Source organism: Otolemur garnettii, unplaced genomic scaffold (assembly GCF_000181295.1).
Source record: "Otolemur garnettii isolate 467f Iridium unplaced genomic scaffold, OtoGar3 scaffold00014, whole genome shotgun sequence".
Lineage (NCBI taxonomy): Eukaryota > Metazoa > Chordata > Mammalia > Primates > Galagidae > Otolemur > Otolemur garnettii.
Window position 1 is genome coordinate 955048 of NW_003852409.1, and position 17857 is coordinate 972904.

The following is a 17857-nucleotide window of genomic DNA, read 5'->3' on the forward strand; positions in this document are numbered from 1 at the left end:
GAATGATCTTTGTTCATTTTATCACTACTTTAAAAATAAATGAAAGAATGAATAAATGAAAAATAAATCAAGTAAGACGTTTTCTCAAAGTATTAGAAAGGTTTAAAGAAGTCTTGACGTACTCTAATTTTCAGCCTGTATGTGTAAACAGAAGCCATAAGTTCACATGCACTTTAAAAATTACCCTTTACTTAGTGTTTTAATTTATTAAAATCATTGATATAGTTATTAAAAATATGCTTTCTCTTGTCAACAGTCTTTTCCTGAGAAGATGGTAAACTGATCAACTGTTCATAAATGGCTTGTTCACAGAAAGTGTCACCCTAACAAGATCATAATTTAGGCATAAGAAGATTTACATGTGTATTCATGAGAAAATATCTCCTAATCACTGTTTTTGTTGTTGCTCCTATTGTGTGTATTTCCTTGCTTGTTTGTTTTGTTGTTACCTATTCTGGTTCCAATAAGCCTGTCTTTTACAAAATTATTTGGTTTTTTGGGGTTTTTAAAATTATTTCTCTACAGATGTAGACATTGAAAGATTCATCATTTAAGGGAAAACATGTGGACTGTAGTTTCTCGCGATGGTTTTTTTATTGTTGTTGTTTTTAATTCTCTTTTTTATAGAGCATTGAGGTAAAAGATGGCAATAGATACCAGAAATAGATGACCATACTGAGGTCTTCTTGAAGCAGAAAACCTGCTTTTTGCTTTTTTACAATTTACTATTAAATTGTTTTCTCTCATGCTACCAAAGTTCAAAATGTTCTTTTAAAAGGTGGACTTTGGCAAGTATTACTGATTTTGACAACTGCTGTTCATTTATCTGTTTAACTGAGTTATGGCTCTTTATCACATCTTAGTGCCCAAAACTTCTAACCTGAAAAGAAAAAAAGAGAAAAAACTTTGTTACTGGCTTTCTGACAATGGCAGGGAGTGTGTTAAACCAGTGTAAAATTCAATTAAACTGTCTAGCCAGGTTTTTGAAGCTGAAATGCAGACCCTTTCTGTTAAGCTTCTTATTTTCCTGTGACCGACACCGGTGGATGCTGGGTTATGCCAAAACCAACAGGCTGTAAAGTACCTTGTTTCATGCTCCCAGCTGATCAATATTTTTATTTTCCAGGCTTGCCCAGAAATCTGGAGGCAGTATCACCTAACGGTGAGTAAAAGCACCTTTTTTATTTTCCCCAAGACCTAGCCTATTTACCCTTCTCTGAACTGCTGACCATAAAATATAGACAAGTATCTTCTGCTGGAAGATAATAAACATCTGAAGAGTTTTTGTACTGCAAAAGCAGTAATATACTTTTTCTTTTTTCCCTTGCCCACAACCCTATCCTTTATTTTCTTGTTCTTAAAAAATTTTGATTGTTTTTTATTATTGGCATCCTTTAATGATTATATTATGATATCTGTCAGTCTTCCTATATTATATTTATTAAATGGAAAAAGTATGAAAAGCAATGAAAAAAGAGTAATAATCCAGTGTCTTTAAAATGTACTATCTACAACCATACATGCCATCATATCTTCTATTATCATTTTTCTGCCTTTACTGAAATATTTACACATTTCTTTAATAAAGCCAGAAAAAAAACTAGTGTATCTTTCATATAGAACAATTCAACTGTCATATCCTTAAGCCTTTTTGACTTACTCAAAATGCATACATACTGCCTCATACCACTTAAGTTATCCAGTTCTCTGGTTTCCCTTTATTGTGATTTTAGGCTGAGTGGAAGTAGAAAACATAGTTTGCTGTAGAATCTAATTGAATCAATATTATGAAGTCTAATTGAATCAATATTATGAACTTAGTTTACTTTTATCATTCAGCTTAAATAATTTCAGTAATTCACAATGGTCCTTGTAGTCACTTATTTTTATGTATTAAAAATGTTGTGCTGAGCAAGAGACAATTATGCTTTTAATTATACAGTTATATGATGTAATATATTAATAGTTGTTGAAAGTTCTTTATGGTATTGCTTATTAAAAAGTTCTGTTTATAGAAAAACGGACAGTAAAAATAGAGAGGGCAAAATTTGGGGGAAACGTGTTCTTATTTCTTTCCTCTTAAAGAAATAATAAGCAAAACAACAAATAGGCTCAAACCATCAGTCTGTCACAGGCCCAAGAATCCAGGAATGCCATCAGGTGGTTTGTTTTCACATTTTGTTAGTACCATTTAACTTACTTAAAGATTTTCAATAGGAAGCTGTAATTCCTCCACTGTCCTTCAAATGCCAAATTAGGATCTTTTAAAATTTTAAGTGTTATACCAAAAAATATATACATGCCCTTATATGTTACACATAGATGTTACAGTTGTGAAACATTAGGTAAATACATTAGTTTGTGGTTATGTAGCAATTTTTTTAATCGAATCTAATTATATATGTATTATACTTTTCAAGATCACAGAGCCGCTCTTTGTAACTGTATTAAACCAATATCCTAATAGATTTGAAGTTGCATTTCTTCTTTGTTATTTATTTGTTTTCCAGCTGATTAGACTTGACTGAACATTACATTTCTTTTAACTTTAGAATTTTAACTTAAAGAATTCCAATCTTGAAACGTAGGTTATACTATTTTAAGCTGCCTTTTTTGATTACTTGCACCTGTGTTCTTTTATATAATTATTAAAGAGTAAAAACTGGTTTCCTTATAAAAATAGAAATATTTGAAGATTTCTTTAATATTTTAGCTTTTTAGATACATAAATTGTAAAAAGAATCATTAGGAAAATTAACTGAAAACTAAATGAATTAACATTTTAGGGAATTAGAATATATCCTATCTATAGGTATAACATTCAATTTGAAAATGTCATTTATCCTAATCTAGAATCTTGGTTGATTTAAAAAATATATATTGAAGTAACCATTGCTATTTATAACTAACAAGTTTAAATTGTTAATGAGTTTACTATGTACCTACAAATACAAAACTAATATGTGTATGAACATGTTTAAATATCAGTCCATCTAAAATAAAACAGTTAAATATTTAAGTTATCAGTTTATGAGTAATATCCAAATGTATGTAATTAAGCAGTATTCATTCTTGAAAGCAAACAAGATGCATGGTGATTTTAGTCAGCTTCAGCCCTTTTACTAGGCGATGGACTGCCATCTATTGACTCATAGTAGCCCTCACACATAAACGTGGCGTCAGTCGGCACAATGACCAAGTGATGAAGCCTACATTAGAATTGTTACTATTTGACCATTTAAGCCAGTCTACTTAGTATTCTGGAACAACTTCTTCTTAAACATTGATTAATTTCTTTTTCTAACCAAAAATTATCTATTTCTTACCCAAAACAAACTGTAGAGGCTGGAGGGAGATTAGTTAGTATACAGTTCAGAAATGTTTACATTTGGGAGCTTTTCAGTTGTTTTTAATCTACTTCCAAGCCAGTAAAACTAGGTCATTTACAGAGCAACTTGAATTTTAATGACTGCAAATTGAGGTTTATCCAGGAAGTACTTTCTTTTTTATAAAAGAAAAATCTATAGGTTAAAGAAAATATCATTTATCAAACTTATAAGAAAGGTGGTATGGTTGATTGATATAAGTGGACTTGTAAAAGGTTCCAAATGAAAAACTCCTTAAAACATGTTAGGAAGTAAAAAGAAAGTTACAGAAGAGAAGTGTTTGCTATTTTCAGCAATTTATGAGAGATAAAATGAAGTGTCTTGAACAATCAGTATGTGAACTGGATAGCTTTTTAATGAAAATTGACTAGATTTCACTACATTAATAAAAGCTAAGGCTATTGTTCTAAAGGGCACACGCTAATAAAACTTTAAAATACTACATAATTATATGGCTATAACATCTTTATATATTTTAATGACTATAAAATTATGTCATAACTTTGTATCTTTATTGATTTGGAGATCATGGAAAAATAAAAAATACATTATTTCATTTAGCAATTACATAATTTTCTCAAATAATAATTTGCATCCTTCACAAAATGCTTAGAAAGTTTTTTAGATCTTTAATGGTATTGCACTGTTCTGATATTTTAATTTCTGCTGTATTTATAGCCTAATTGTGAGGCTATAAAGACACACAACTCAGGCTATATATATCACAACTCATTCTGGATAAAATTTTCACTCTTTATCCAAAAAAGGAAAGTCCTTTCCCCTATGCCTGTCATTTCTAGTCTCACTTATAGTAAAAATCCTACCCCACTATGACTACTAACAGGGTTTTACAATCAACAGAATTTTAAGTTAGTAGAGGCTGTAATTTGACATGCTTTGGACATTTATTAATCTTGTTTTTAATCTACTTAAAACAGTAACCAGGAGTTTGCTATTTGGGAGCTATTCTATTAAAAACCCAAAAGGACAATGAATTTTTTATGTTTAATTTTGCACTTGGATTTCTTTTGTGTGCATTGTTAAAATGTGTTGTTATTATTATATATATATATATATATATATATTTTTTTTTTTTTTTTGGTAGAGACAGGGTCTCACTTTATCACCCTTGGTAGAGTGCTGTGGTGTATCACACAGCTCACAGCAACCTCCAACTCCTGGGCTTAGGGGAATCTCTTGTCTCAGCCTCCCGAGTAGCTGGGACTATAGGCATCCGCCGCAACGCCCAGCCATTTTTTTTGTTGCAGTTTGGCCAGGGCCGGGTTTGAACTCACCACCCTTCCTATATGGGGCCAGTGCCCTACCCACTGAGCCACAGGTGCCGCCAGTTAAAATGTATTATAACCTTACTACCTTTTCACTAATGATTTAAGTAAGAATCAAATGAGAATGTTTTGGAAGAATTAAGGTTTTATGCCTTTTTTTTTTTTGAGACAGAGTTTTACTATGTTGCCCTCAGTAGAATGCTATGGTATGATAGCTCACAGCAACCTCAAACTCTTGGGCTTAAGCGATTCTCTTGCCTTAGCCTCCCAAGTAGTTGGGACTATAGGCGTCCACCACAACACCAGGCTATTTTTATTTTTTCATTATAATTGTCATTGTTGTTTAGCAGGCCAGGGTTGAATTCAAACCCTCCAGCTCCGGTATATGTGGCTGACACCCTAGCCACTGAGCTATAGGCACTGAGCCTGGAAGAATTAAGCTTTAAATGTTTCTTTATATATTATATAATATTTGGAATGTCTAGAATTCAAACTTTAAAAAGCAAAGTACTTGTTGTCAGGGAAATGGGAAAGAGTAGAGACATGAATTTCTTTTTTTTTTTTTGGCTGGGGCTGGGTTTGAACCCGCCACCTCTGGCATATGGAGCTAGCACCCTGCTCATTTGAGCCACAGGCACTGCCTGAGAAATGAGTTTCTTTGTCTTCCTTTCTGGCCTAGGAAAGAAAGGCTTATGGCCAGAGTTTGCTAGTAATCAACAGAAGTCTTACCCAAACTAGTCAAATGGCAGAATGTGTCTTATGGCCCATAATTAATAATATTCCCATTTTGTTTGCCACTAAGTTTTCTCTCCTTATCTGGAAACGTCAACTTAGAAATGTAGAATCTGGCTCGGCACCTATAGCTCAACCGGCTAAGGCGCCAGCCACGTACACCTAAGGTGGCGGGTTCGAATCCCAGCCCGGACCCGCCAAACAACAATGACAGCTGCAACCAAAAAATAGCCGGGCGTTGTGGCGGGCGCCTGTGGTCCCAACTACTTGGGAGGCGGAGGCAGGAGACTCACTTAGCCCAGGAGTTGGAGGTTGCTGTGAGCTGTAATGCCACGGCACTCTACCCAGGGGGACAGCTTGAGGCTCTGTCTAAAAAAAAAAAAAAAGAAATGTAGAATCTGTGCTTTCTCAGAAATGTGAGTTTTACACTAAAAGAGAATGTCATTATCTGAGAATTCTGTACCATCCACAAGTGGATACTCCTAATTGTCAACAGATTTGAATTTAGCTTTAGAACTATGTTTTACAGTCTAGAAGGAAGGGGTAAAAAAGTGGATAGGTTTTGGTTCTTAGGGTACAGGTGTATGAAAATCTTTATCCTGGAATTGTGCTATAAATAAGATAGGTTGGATTATTTTCTAACTTCCTAATGCTAAAATGTTTTTCTTTTAAAATGACTTAAAGTAAGAAATAAGGAGTTTCAAAAAATCAGTATCTCCCAAAAATCTTTTCTTTTCGTGGAGAAAAAAAATATCTTTTGGTCATGTATATGTTGGGATTCCTAAATATCTTTCTGAGCCTTGCTAGGCTACATAAGCAGAAGTGTACAATTTGCAAGAACCCCATCCACAGAGTAGATATGAAGTGATAGGTCTTTTCTGTTTTCCTGTGTATATGCATGTATACATGTATGTAAGAAGATAGAACTGGGTATAAACTACCTTTTAAAATGCTAAATAACTTCAAAACGGAGTGAGGCCTAGTTTTGTATTTTAGAGTTATTTAAAATCATGTTTTCTTTATGCCATTTTTAAGGCCTGGCATAAAGATTATCATAAAGGGTGGCACCTTGGCTTAGTGAGTAGGGTGCCAGCCCCATATACCGAGGGTGGCAGGTTTGAACCCAACCTCGGCCAAACTGCAACAAAAAAAATAGCCAAGCATTGTCGCAGGTGCCTATAGTCCCAGCTACTCAGGAGAGTAGGCGAGAGAATCGCCTAAGCCAAGAGCTGGAGGTTGCTGTGAGCTGTGACGCCATGGTACTCTATGGAGGGCAACAAAGTAAAACTCTATCTCTAAAAAAAAAAAGGTTATAATAATAATATCATTCCATATAATATTTGGAATGCCTAGAATTCAAACTTTAAACTTTATATAAATTAACACTTTATATAAGTTCATTTGGAAGCATTTATTTTGGTAATTCAAATCACTTTACCTCCTCAAGAATAAGGAATACTCTTATATAAATTTTAGCTTTTCCTCTCTATGTTTGGTATTCCTATTCCAATATTTTGATGAGCTAAGTCTTGCTGTTGAGACATTGCATCCCTGTCAAATTTTCAGATGTTTAGTTTTCATTAAAAATGCCCTTAATACAAAACACTACTGAGGTTAATGTAAGTATGCTCTGATAATTCAGAGGGCACATGACTCTATTGTAGTGCTTCAGATCTATATTTCCATCATAGTACTATAAAATAAATCAGACTGCTTTATCGTTCAAGTTACTTGGCATCTAAATAACAAGAATTTTTGAAATAAGCATTAATGACTTGTAATACTCATCAGTGATAACAGAGATAGTAAATACATTTGGACAGTAAATTTTTTAAGGATTTTCCAAATAGGAAATTTGTGAGAATAGTTTTGTATTTATTTAAATAGTTGCCTTGTTCTTAAAGAATTTAGTGTTAAAATTATGCTAGTAATTTTTACTTTAATCTTACCATGCTTTTATTTTAGTATAAAAGATAATCACTACATTTACAGAGTAGGTCAACTGATTTTTTTTTTAATATTTTATTTCACTGGCATGTTGGACCACATTTGGCCAGAACTTATCATTGGAAGCAATTGGAAAATGCAATTTCAAAGCAAATGAAACCTGGAATTATCAATCTCAATAAATGAGATTCATTTAAAAATAAATACAATTTGCCAAATCATCAAAAAGCAATTTTCTAAAGCTCCTGTTAAGAAAAGGGGGAAAAAGAGAATGTTATGAATTATAAATGCATGTGTTATTTTTCTTCTCATAATGTTTCCTTAGACATTTAGAATATCTAAATATTTATTTTTGAATGAAGGTAGAATAAAATGATTTAGAATTAGATATCTACTGGAGTACATAGGAGAAACTTACTTAATATTTCCTTCTTTTCAAGAAAACATTGGGGTATCCCCAAGAGAATTCTCAACTTACTTGATTTTCAGTATTTTAATGCAAATATTAATGTGTATTAAATGAGAAATAAATATAGCATATTTTGTGTAGGTTTTTTTTTCTTATATGTTTAAATAATATCAAGTGCTTTGTGACACTAATCCTAATATAGATTTAAGTGTTTCAGATAATGAAGCAATGAAAAATTTGTAGCATTCATATAATTTAGAAAAGATTTATTATAAATGTTTTGGCATAGAACCAGCTGTGCTTTTGCCATCTTCTAAATATCTCTAATGAACTAATCACCAGTCATCATTTTTGATGATATTATGAACATTTTTTAAGATATTATATGTTGCTCAATAATAGATTGAGTCTGAAATTCTGTGAACAGTAACTTTCTTATTTGGCAAAATAAGTCCGTATGTTATTTTTTCTCCTAAAAATACATATGTTATTCACATATTGTCAAATAAAAGTACTTTTTTTTTTACTTGCAAGTATACAGTTTGAAAGAATGACCTATTATATAACAAAAATAAATATAAATATGAACAGGTAGCCTTAACATTTTCAAAATTCATGCACCTTAACATTGCACAGTATCTAACTATAATACATCATAGTTTAAAATCAGAAATGTTACATAATGCCTGTCATGTTGCCTACACATAAAGAGTGTAGAAGTATTATGTAGAATAACTTTAGTATATTCAAGCAATTATTTCTCATAGGTACTTTCATGGTGATTTATACTATTTCTTAAACATATTTCAGGTGATTAAACTTGTCATACTCTTCTGTATATTTCACTGCAAGAATAAATGTTGAGAAAACATAGTAGACCAATGATATTTATGGTAAACATTCATTTTAGTAGTCATACAAGTAAGTCATATGGTTGTTTACAGCATCCTAGCAGGTATCATAGCAGATTGTTTACAGTATCCTAGCAGGTCTCAAATATTTAGGAATCATTTAGTTACTTACAGTCCTGATCAATCATAGCCTTTAAGGGTTTGGGTCAATCATTTAAATAATCTGCAGGAAAAGACTCCTTAAAAGGACTCCTTAACTTATTAACAGAACAGTCTCTCTGAATGAGTGTAAATATTTTCTACCATAGTCTAAAATGCAGTAATAAATTTAAGTTGAATTAAATTTAAGGTTTCAAAAATACAATCACTTCAATGACTAAAAGTTAAGGAATTAATTTTTTAAGAATCAATCAGATTTTAGGCTTAAAATTTATTGATTATTTGGTACCTACATATCAGAAAGTCATGGGACCTATTTGTGAGTATCTTCTGGTAGCTATTCTGAGGTTGGTTTTTAAGCAATATCAAAAATACTATCTGAAGAAAAACTCTACATCATTATAAAGCACTTTAGCAGAAAAAATTTGTTAATATCTTGGGGATTAAATTAGACTATCACCTTAACTGGTACACTGATACATTGATCTTGTTTCAAAACAAGAATTATTTTAAATAAATGTTCAAAAATCTGTGTTAGCTTATTTTTTTTAAATTAACATGTGTGGATCAGTTGGTAATAAGCTACCGGGTTATTTTTATTCCTTTTTTCAAAAATATAGAAATTAATCCATTGGGTAGATTATAAATAAAATCATCATTATAATTTTCAGTATGTCCATTTTATATAAATATGTTACTTTACATTTATTTGTAGATTACTCTAAATTTCTTTTAATTTAGGAGAAATAAGTTTTGGGGTGTGTCTGAACTTAGTTGTCTTTTTTGGATTGCTCACATCTCTTTTTTTTTTTTTTGCTCACATTTCTTTTGTTGACATTCATACCACATTTCCTCCTTGTTTAGTCCTTGGGAAAATGTGCTTTAAAACTGGATCAGAAGGAAGACATGTTTCTGAGGAAATTACTAGAAAGTGTTTTTTATCATGATGGCAGGGAAAAGAATGCCAACTTAGGTTCAGAGTCTGACTCTTTTTTTTTTTTTTTTTTGGCCAGAGCTGGGTTTTGAACCCGCCACCTCCAGCATATGGGGCCAGCGCCCTACTCCTTTGAGCCACAGGCACTGCCCCAGAGTCTGACTCTTTCAGGTACTAGATATGCAAATGGAGCTAAAGTATTTAACCTCTGAGATCCTCAGTTTCTTCATCTGAAAAATGAGGATAATGCCTTATAGGATTTTTGTGAGTATGCAATGACATGATAAATGTGAAGTACTTCACATAATATCTGGCATATTAAGCATAATACAAGCAATACTACAGCAGTACTCCCCGTGGGGGAACTCACATGTAGAGAGATGGCCTCTGGACTGATATCCCCAACTCAAATTGTTGTAATATCTTTTACCAGATTCATAATGACCTCTTTATTATCTGCCTCCTAACAATGTTTCCTTCTAATGTTTATTGAAATTAAAATACTTAGAAGTAGTATCTTTTTTTAACAAAGTTACTTACCTCAGTTCTCATTTTCTAATTATTTAGACCTCATTTGCTAATTATTTTCACTTATTTTGCAAAAATGTAGATGGAGTGACTTAATTAATTTTCTTTATTTGATTTTCCTAAAAGTCATTATACATTTAAGAGTAGATCACAAAAATATTTAGGCTACTTCCTTTCCTAGTTAAAATGACTATGTAAAATATGTATCATATAAAGGTATGATTCTATCACTTTGAAAATATATATTACATTAATAAATGTCTCGTTCTTATGTAATAGCATAAGTGTCATCTGACTATAGTGACCTAATATAAGCAATAAAGTTATACCAATATTTGCTTTCTGTACAAATAATAAAAATAATATGAAATCGAATAATTCACACACTTACATACACACACCTCAATTATAATTTTCTGCAAGGGGCAAAGGGCTTATGTTAATCAGATAAAGAATTAAAATAACATGTCAGTGTTTTGCAATTCAGGTAAAACTACTTTGTGCCTTCATATGACTAATGCCAAAAACAAGCCAAATTTCATAACTAAATGTAGTGGTAGAAGAGCTTGGTCAGTGCTGCAGACTCCCAACTATATTCTTGTGTAGGGCCCGCAAAAAAAGCATCTCGAAACTTACTTTCTAGTGTATGTGGTTTTTATTCTTTCAAAGAGCATTCCTATTCCGTGTTTGTTCATTGTTTTAATTACATGCAGGGGCTAACATGGAACATATTGTAAAAGCAAAAGAATATTACTTTCCTCCTTAAAATAGGTCCTTGCAGCTAAGGAACTCCCTTCCTTTGTGACTGATGGTTAAGAACATTAGAATAAGCAGGGTTGAAAAGGGGATGGCGGAGTGTTGTAAATCATGGCGAGTTATGGTAAAAATGAAAATCTTGGAGTTTACTTGGATCTTCTGTGTATTAGCTAATAAATATAATAGGTCTATGGTTTTCTTCTACAGATTTTCATTGATGTTCATGTACAGTTGTTTACAAAGTGTAAAAGCACATTTGAGTATGTTAAGCATTTCATATGGTTGGAAGTGGAGTTTCTATGCTTTATAGTCTATGCCAATAAACATTCAGATAAAATATCCTTGGATTTATACATTTGTATGTTCTTTTCTGTCCCTTCCCCATAAATCCTCTCTCTACACCCTCCTCATCCTTCCACTCTGTATCAAAGCTTGTGGTCCTGCTCCATCCGTGTACTAAATGGTTTCTTTGTAAACCAGGCCATTTGTCCATCATTGTTTGGGGTCCAAACAGTGGTAAGATACCCTGTCACCGATCCTGCGTGCTATGAATGGCAGCTCCTCTCTGGACAATTGGCGGAGGGGCAGAGAAATATTCCTGAGAGGATTATTTAACCTTTCAATTTAGAGGGCACAAAGCCTGGCTGATTAATGAACTTTCTGATGGGTGCCGATAAGCGGATCTATTTCTTTATTTCCCCTAAAAGTGATTCCTTCTCCTATCCACATTACTATAATCTTAAACATAAAATGTGGCAAATAGATTAAAAAACAGCACTAAAGAGTTTATCTGGCTGGCAAACTGAAGGAGCTAAATTAAAATTGGTAATGACAGCAGTGGCTCAGCTTCATATATGGTTTTTAAATGCACTGTGTATTTTGAAGAGACTTATTCTCCAGCTCGCCTGGTAATGACTGCTTTTGGTGCATAGTCTGGGGCTGGCTTCTGTTATACCCACCCCCACCCCCCCAAAAAATGAGTTGTGTTATCTGGATGGCTGCAGACACATACGCATCCCCCTTTCTCACTGCATGGGCAGACAAGGTCGATAGCATTACAAGGTATTTGTGGCAGTGCTTGTTTCAGTTTTCAGAGCTGCCAGTTTCCAGGCGGATTTGAATTACAAAAGAAGAAGCTGGCATGAAAATTGAAAGGTTTTATCGGCTGGTCTGAAGCCTCATAGCACATTGCTTATTTATGCAGTCCATTTGCACCAGGAAATATAAAAAGGAAATACATTTTTAAAATAAGGCCATAAAGACCCAGATATGTTTAAGATGGCAAATAAAATATAGATACCTATAATATCTTTCCAGGAAACGATTTTCACTTAATGTTGCACATTACTTCAGAAGAGCATTTATGTTGCTGTCATAAATTTGTGCGTTTGTGTCACTATGTAGGTAGTCTCTGGGGATTAAGAAGGAAGCCTTTGCTAACTTACTTTAAAATTAAAATAGACGGAGGGATAGCTCTGCAGTTTGAAAGCTACATTAGAAATATTTAAATAGGATGGTAAATTAAACTTAAACTAACATTTTTGCATTCTATGTGAAATTAGCTATGGCCCAATGAATAAATGCCACTACCTTTAGAGAAAATTGGGATGCTTTTTAAGCCATGAAGATTTGGAGCATTCAGGAAGTGATTTAAACTCTGATCCTTACTGTCTTGCATATGTTCATTGTTCTATGCTTACTGAGGTTTTCTTTTTCATTGTTGTTGCATTTTTTTGTGTGTGGGTACACGGGAAATGTCTCATTTACAGAAAGAAAGATCATAAGCTAATAACGCTTAATAGCTCCTTTTTATAAAACTTGTGCTTCTTTTAGTCTTCCAATATATTGTCTTTTAGATTTCGTTTAGTGATTAACATTGTAAACATATAACAGTGAAAGCACTACTGGAAACTATTCCAGCAATTTAAGTTCCTGTTACTTTAATATAGTTTTCACTTATTGAAAAAGATAATTATGCAATCTCTTACATTCTTGATTATATAAAATGAAAATATAAGTATATAAACATGCAGTAGTACAAGGCTTTAAATAATTAAGGGTTTTACCACTGGTTGTTTGCAACCTTTCAATCCATTGGTTTATCAAACTTAAGTGTATCCAAAAGAGAAATAGAGAGGAAGTTAACATTATATAGGAAATAGCAAATCAATAAAGCAATATACTTTATTCTGCTGCAATCAAAAGAACATTGTTTAAGAATCATTTTCCAATAAGCTAATTATTCTCAAGTAAACCATGAGAGAGACAATTTTTCATAATTTTCATTTTCACCAGAGTCTGCTACCTGTCTCGTGTTTTCATGACCTGGACTAATTACTTCATGTAGCTTTTTTTTTCACAGAGAAAATATCTAAAGCATACACGTCTGCTGCATGCTAATGATGCACTGTACATTTTTTCATGAATTTTCATAAGGATTTTTTCTACGTAGCATGTGTGGCTTAATGATGTAATCACCCGATAGACTAGAAAATGCTCCAAAGGAGACGTTCCGGTCTGTTGTGTACATAATACATGTTTCAAAAATCTGCCTAATTATGGAATTACCCAATGGATTGGGTATCTGTTGGCTATATCACTTAGTTTTTTTACATATAAAAAATGTTTTATGTGTATTATTATGCATGGTATTTTTAATGCCATTTTTAAGGTGTAGGGGAAATTAGTAGCAACGTCCCGAGATACAAATGATTTTTTTTTTTTAGTAAGAAAAAATAAAAGCTTAAACAACTTCATAGAGGAAGCATGGAGAAAATTCTTCCTTGTATTCCTCAAAGCGAAGTAGCACTGTGAATATTTGCCCAGAATGGTGTACAAATTAAAGACATTCAAATCTGTAGTTCGGACCTGGCTTTCAGGTCTCAGGTGTGAGGATCTGCCTCAGAAAAATAACTTAAAGAGAGAAAAGGGAATCATCATTTTTGCCTTCTCAGATTCAGCTTTGGTTCAGTTCTCAATAAAACAGTTAACTAACTTCTAAATTTCTTTCTTTGATTTCTCCAGGCCCTAGATACACTCCCACCCACCATTGGTACATACTGATTACAAGATTACAATTCAGCTCGGCGCCTGTAGCTCAGTAGCTAGAGCGCCAGCCACATACACCAGAGCTGGTGAGTTCAAACCCAGGCCAGGCCTGCCAAACAACAATAACAGCTACAGCCAAAAAATAGCCAGGCGTTGTGGCAGGTGCCTATTGGTCCCAGCTACTTGGGAGGCTGAGCCAAGAGAATCGCTTGAGCCCAAGAGTTTGCGGTTGCTATGAGCTATGATGCCATAGCACTCTATGGAGGGCAACATAGTGAGATTCTGTCTCAAAAAATCTATCTGATTTCTGTAATGAATAGCCAATAAAAGCCACTGTCTTTAAACAGGGAAAAAGTATATTCTGTATTTAAACTTTTGTTCTACTCAAACATCAATTGATGCCAGTAGGTCCCCTTAATTAATAATACTTTGAATATGATAGAAAGCTTTTAGTTTGAAGTAACATTTTCTTGAGAAATCCTATTTGATTACTTAGGTTCGATATGAATATCTGGGAAAGAATTATGCTATTTATTGAAAGAATAAATTGATTTGAAAATATTTGGAAAGAATAAGCTTGTTCTCAAAATGAAAATTACGTTGATTGAAGGAAGTGTATGTGCACATGTCTTGTTCAGAAAGATCAGCACTAAGCTCTAGTTTTCTCAGTGTTATACTTGGTCGTGAATATATTTACCTCAGTCTTTAATATATTTGCTTTTTAATATATGTTCATATTACAAATTGGATTAATAAATAAAAACATATAGGCTAGTCTTTAAGCATGTGTGTGATTATGAAAATAAATCCACTTTGTATTCACGAGAGTAGAAAATTTCCTTTAATTAGTAAAATTGATTACATATCCTATATAGTAATGAGCTTCAGCTAGGTACAAGCCCTCACTGGATCAAAGTCAGTTTAGATAAGGGCAGCTCAAGGTCACAGAGGGAGATGCCCGGCAGGTTCATTTGCATAAAAAATTACTGTTAGGAATAGGACACTGAGGCAGCTCCAGCATTTTGATCTCTTGGCCTTTGTCATGGAGATTCCTAGTAGTGAAGGGAGTAAGGCCAGTGTCCCAGATAATGATTAACTGTTTTAATGGCATTCATTCATTCATTCCACACTAACTACTCATGCAGAAAAAAGGGTTATGTAAAATGACATTAGAAGAAAATCATTTGTAATCGTTGCATCGGTCTGCACTTTGAGGAGACATTAGGAGTAAATCCGTGGCCTGGTAGGCTTATGCTTTATCTTCTGATATTTACTGAGTTTACTGGTGCATGAAAACCTTTCAGCAAGAATAGCAGATGGGATGGACCTTTCATAGGTAATGCTATCTACCAGGTTATTACTTCTATATATTGATAGTAAAGTAATCTTCAAGATATCACCCTACAAATATAGATTATTTAAATGTCTGTAACCAAAGAAAAAAGGGGGGGGGTCCTGCTTTTATAAGTAGTTCATTTGGTGTCCATTGGGTCAAAGTCTTTAGATAGATTTTTGACTTATAAAAAGTTCTTTAAAAACTACATTCATTGCCTTGAATTTAACTTTTTGTCAACAGTACCAGCATGTATGACAGAACCCTGAACTTAGAACTAATCAGTTGACATATTCAGCTTTAAATTGGACCTTTACAGTTAATTAAAAATAAAGACATGCTCCAAAGCAGAAGTACTGAGTCACAAATTTATAATTCTAGCACTTTAAATAGCTTAAAGATTTTTGTTAGATCATAGTATGAAAACTTGTCCACTGGAAACCATTATTGAGTTTTCAGTGCTGTATTCTAATACAGAAATGTTCTCTAATTAGGTAAGATCTAGGCTGATTTCATTCCTATTAAGTCCCAGTGCATGATAGTTTATTAAAATGAGAGTATGTAGATAACGTTTGTCATGTCATTTAGTAATTAATTATTGTGAAACAGTTTAGAATTTCATGGCACAATATACTGTTGCTATTTTTATTAATAATAATGGAAATTTTTAACTAGTGACATTATTCAGATGAATGAACATCCAAATGTTTACACTTTATCCAGGGGCATAAATGAACAGTAGGGATAAATTTGAGATTACTTTCAAAATACAATAAGTGTCAACTGAAGTATGCTTTCAAAATCTTGATTAAGAAGGATCTCTTTATCCCTGGTACTACTATAAGACTGAGTTCCTATTCTCTTTACTAATTCCTTCCAGATTGCACCAGAGTACTTAAAGTTAGTTAACAAACTCATCCTAGAAAAAATGCTACTTATTGCTAAATATCACTGTGGTCACCAGATAGCCAAGAGGAGTCCTTTGAAGGTGAATGTAGTGATATTCAGCAGTGAGGTATATAGCTCTTTTTCTAGGATAAGTTTGCGAATTTAATTGTCAGACCTTGTATGACAACAACTCTGATAGGCATTCCAGAAAAAGAGTTCCAAGTGCTGGTGTCAGTGCATAGCTTCCCGAGTCTTTGAAAGTGACTGTAGTGATATCCACAAGGGCAATGTATTACTTTTTCTAGGGTGAGTTCACAAACTTAATTGCCTGATCTCATATACCACACTCTCAATATGAAGTAGGAAAGACACCAAGGAAACTGTATTATTAATTAATTCAAGCTTTTTAATATATCAGAACATGATTTTATTGGTTTTCCCTAAGTAACCTAAAAAATTAATAGTTTCCTAAAGTATCAAAATTATTAACAATAGCTAAAATTTATTAGATGCTTCCTATGGGCCATGTATTTTTACATATACATTGCCCCATTCATTCATTAACATTTAGTGAATTCTTCCTATATACTGGGCCCTTGCCCAGGAGCTGGAGTACAGCAATGAACAAAAATTCTTTCCCTCATGGAATTTTTTTTTTTTTTTTTTTTTGAGACAGAGTCGCACTATGTCGCCCTCAATAGAGTTCTGTAGCGTCACAGCTCACAGCAACCTCAAGAGTGCCATGGTGTCACAGCTCACAGCAACCTCAAACTCTTGGGCTTAAACAATTCTCTTGCCTCACCTCCAAGTAGCTGGAACTACAGGCACCTGCCACAAGGCCTGGCTGTTATTTTTGTTACAGTTATTGTTGTTTAGCTGGCCCAGGTAGTGTTTGAACCTACCAGCCTCAGTGTATGTGGCTGGCACAGTAACCACTGTGCTATGGGCACTGAGCCAGAACTTAATTTTTTCTTTGCCTGAGGGTTGTACTTGGGGGTGGATAGATAAATAAGTAAAATATTTAGTATGTCAGATATCATAAGTGCCATGAAGTTTTTTGTTTTAGAGTGTACAAGGTGGAAAGAGGCAGCTAATTTAAATAGGATAGTCAGGAGGGCTTTACTGACAAGGTGATATTTGAGCCAAGGCTTGAAGGAGGTAAAGGAGCGCACTGTGTTATATCAGAGAGAAGAGTGACTGGTCCAGGCAGGTGAGTGCAAAGCTCTGAGGTAAAAGTTTGCCTGTGTTATTCAGAGAATGAGGGAAAGTTATAAGGAATAAGGTCCATGAGGCGGGGGGCGGGGAGGGGGGCAAATTATAGACTATTACAAAGTTTTGGGTTTTTACTTTGAGTGAGTTGAGAAGCTCTCAGAGGGTTTTGAGCTAGGGAGTGGTATTCTGATATACATGCTAAAACAATTGCCCTGTGTTAAGAGTAGGCTGCAGGGCGGCACCTGTGGCTCAGTGAGTAGGGTGCTAGCCCCATATACCAAGGGTGGTGGGTTCAAACCTGGCCCTGGCCAAACCGCAACAAAAAAATAGCCTGACCTTGTGGCGGGCGCCTATAGTCCCAGCTACTCAGGAGGCTGAGGCAAGAGAA

At 33.8% G+C, this 17857-nt stretch overlaps 1 protein-coding gene across 3 annotated transcripts in view; it reads left to right on the forward strand.

The window, feature by feature from the left end:
• Positions 1–17857, forward strand: part of ZCCHC7 (zinc finger CCHC-type containing 7) — a 228426-nt gene that overhangs the window by 190908 nt on the left and 19661 nt on the right. For all 3 annotated transcript variants that reach the window (XM_023510482.1, XM_023510483.1, XM_012802458.2), the window contains exon 6: positions 1127–1162. In XM_023510482.1, the coding sequence (XP_023366250.1) occupies positions 1127–1162 (36 nt within the window). The remainder of the gene's footprint in view (positions 1–1126; positions 1163–17857) is intronic.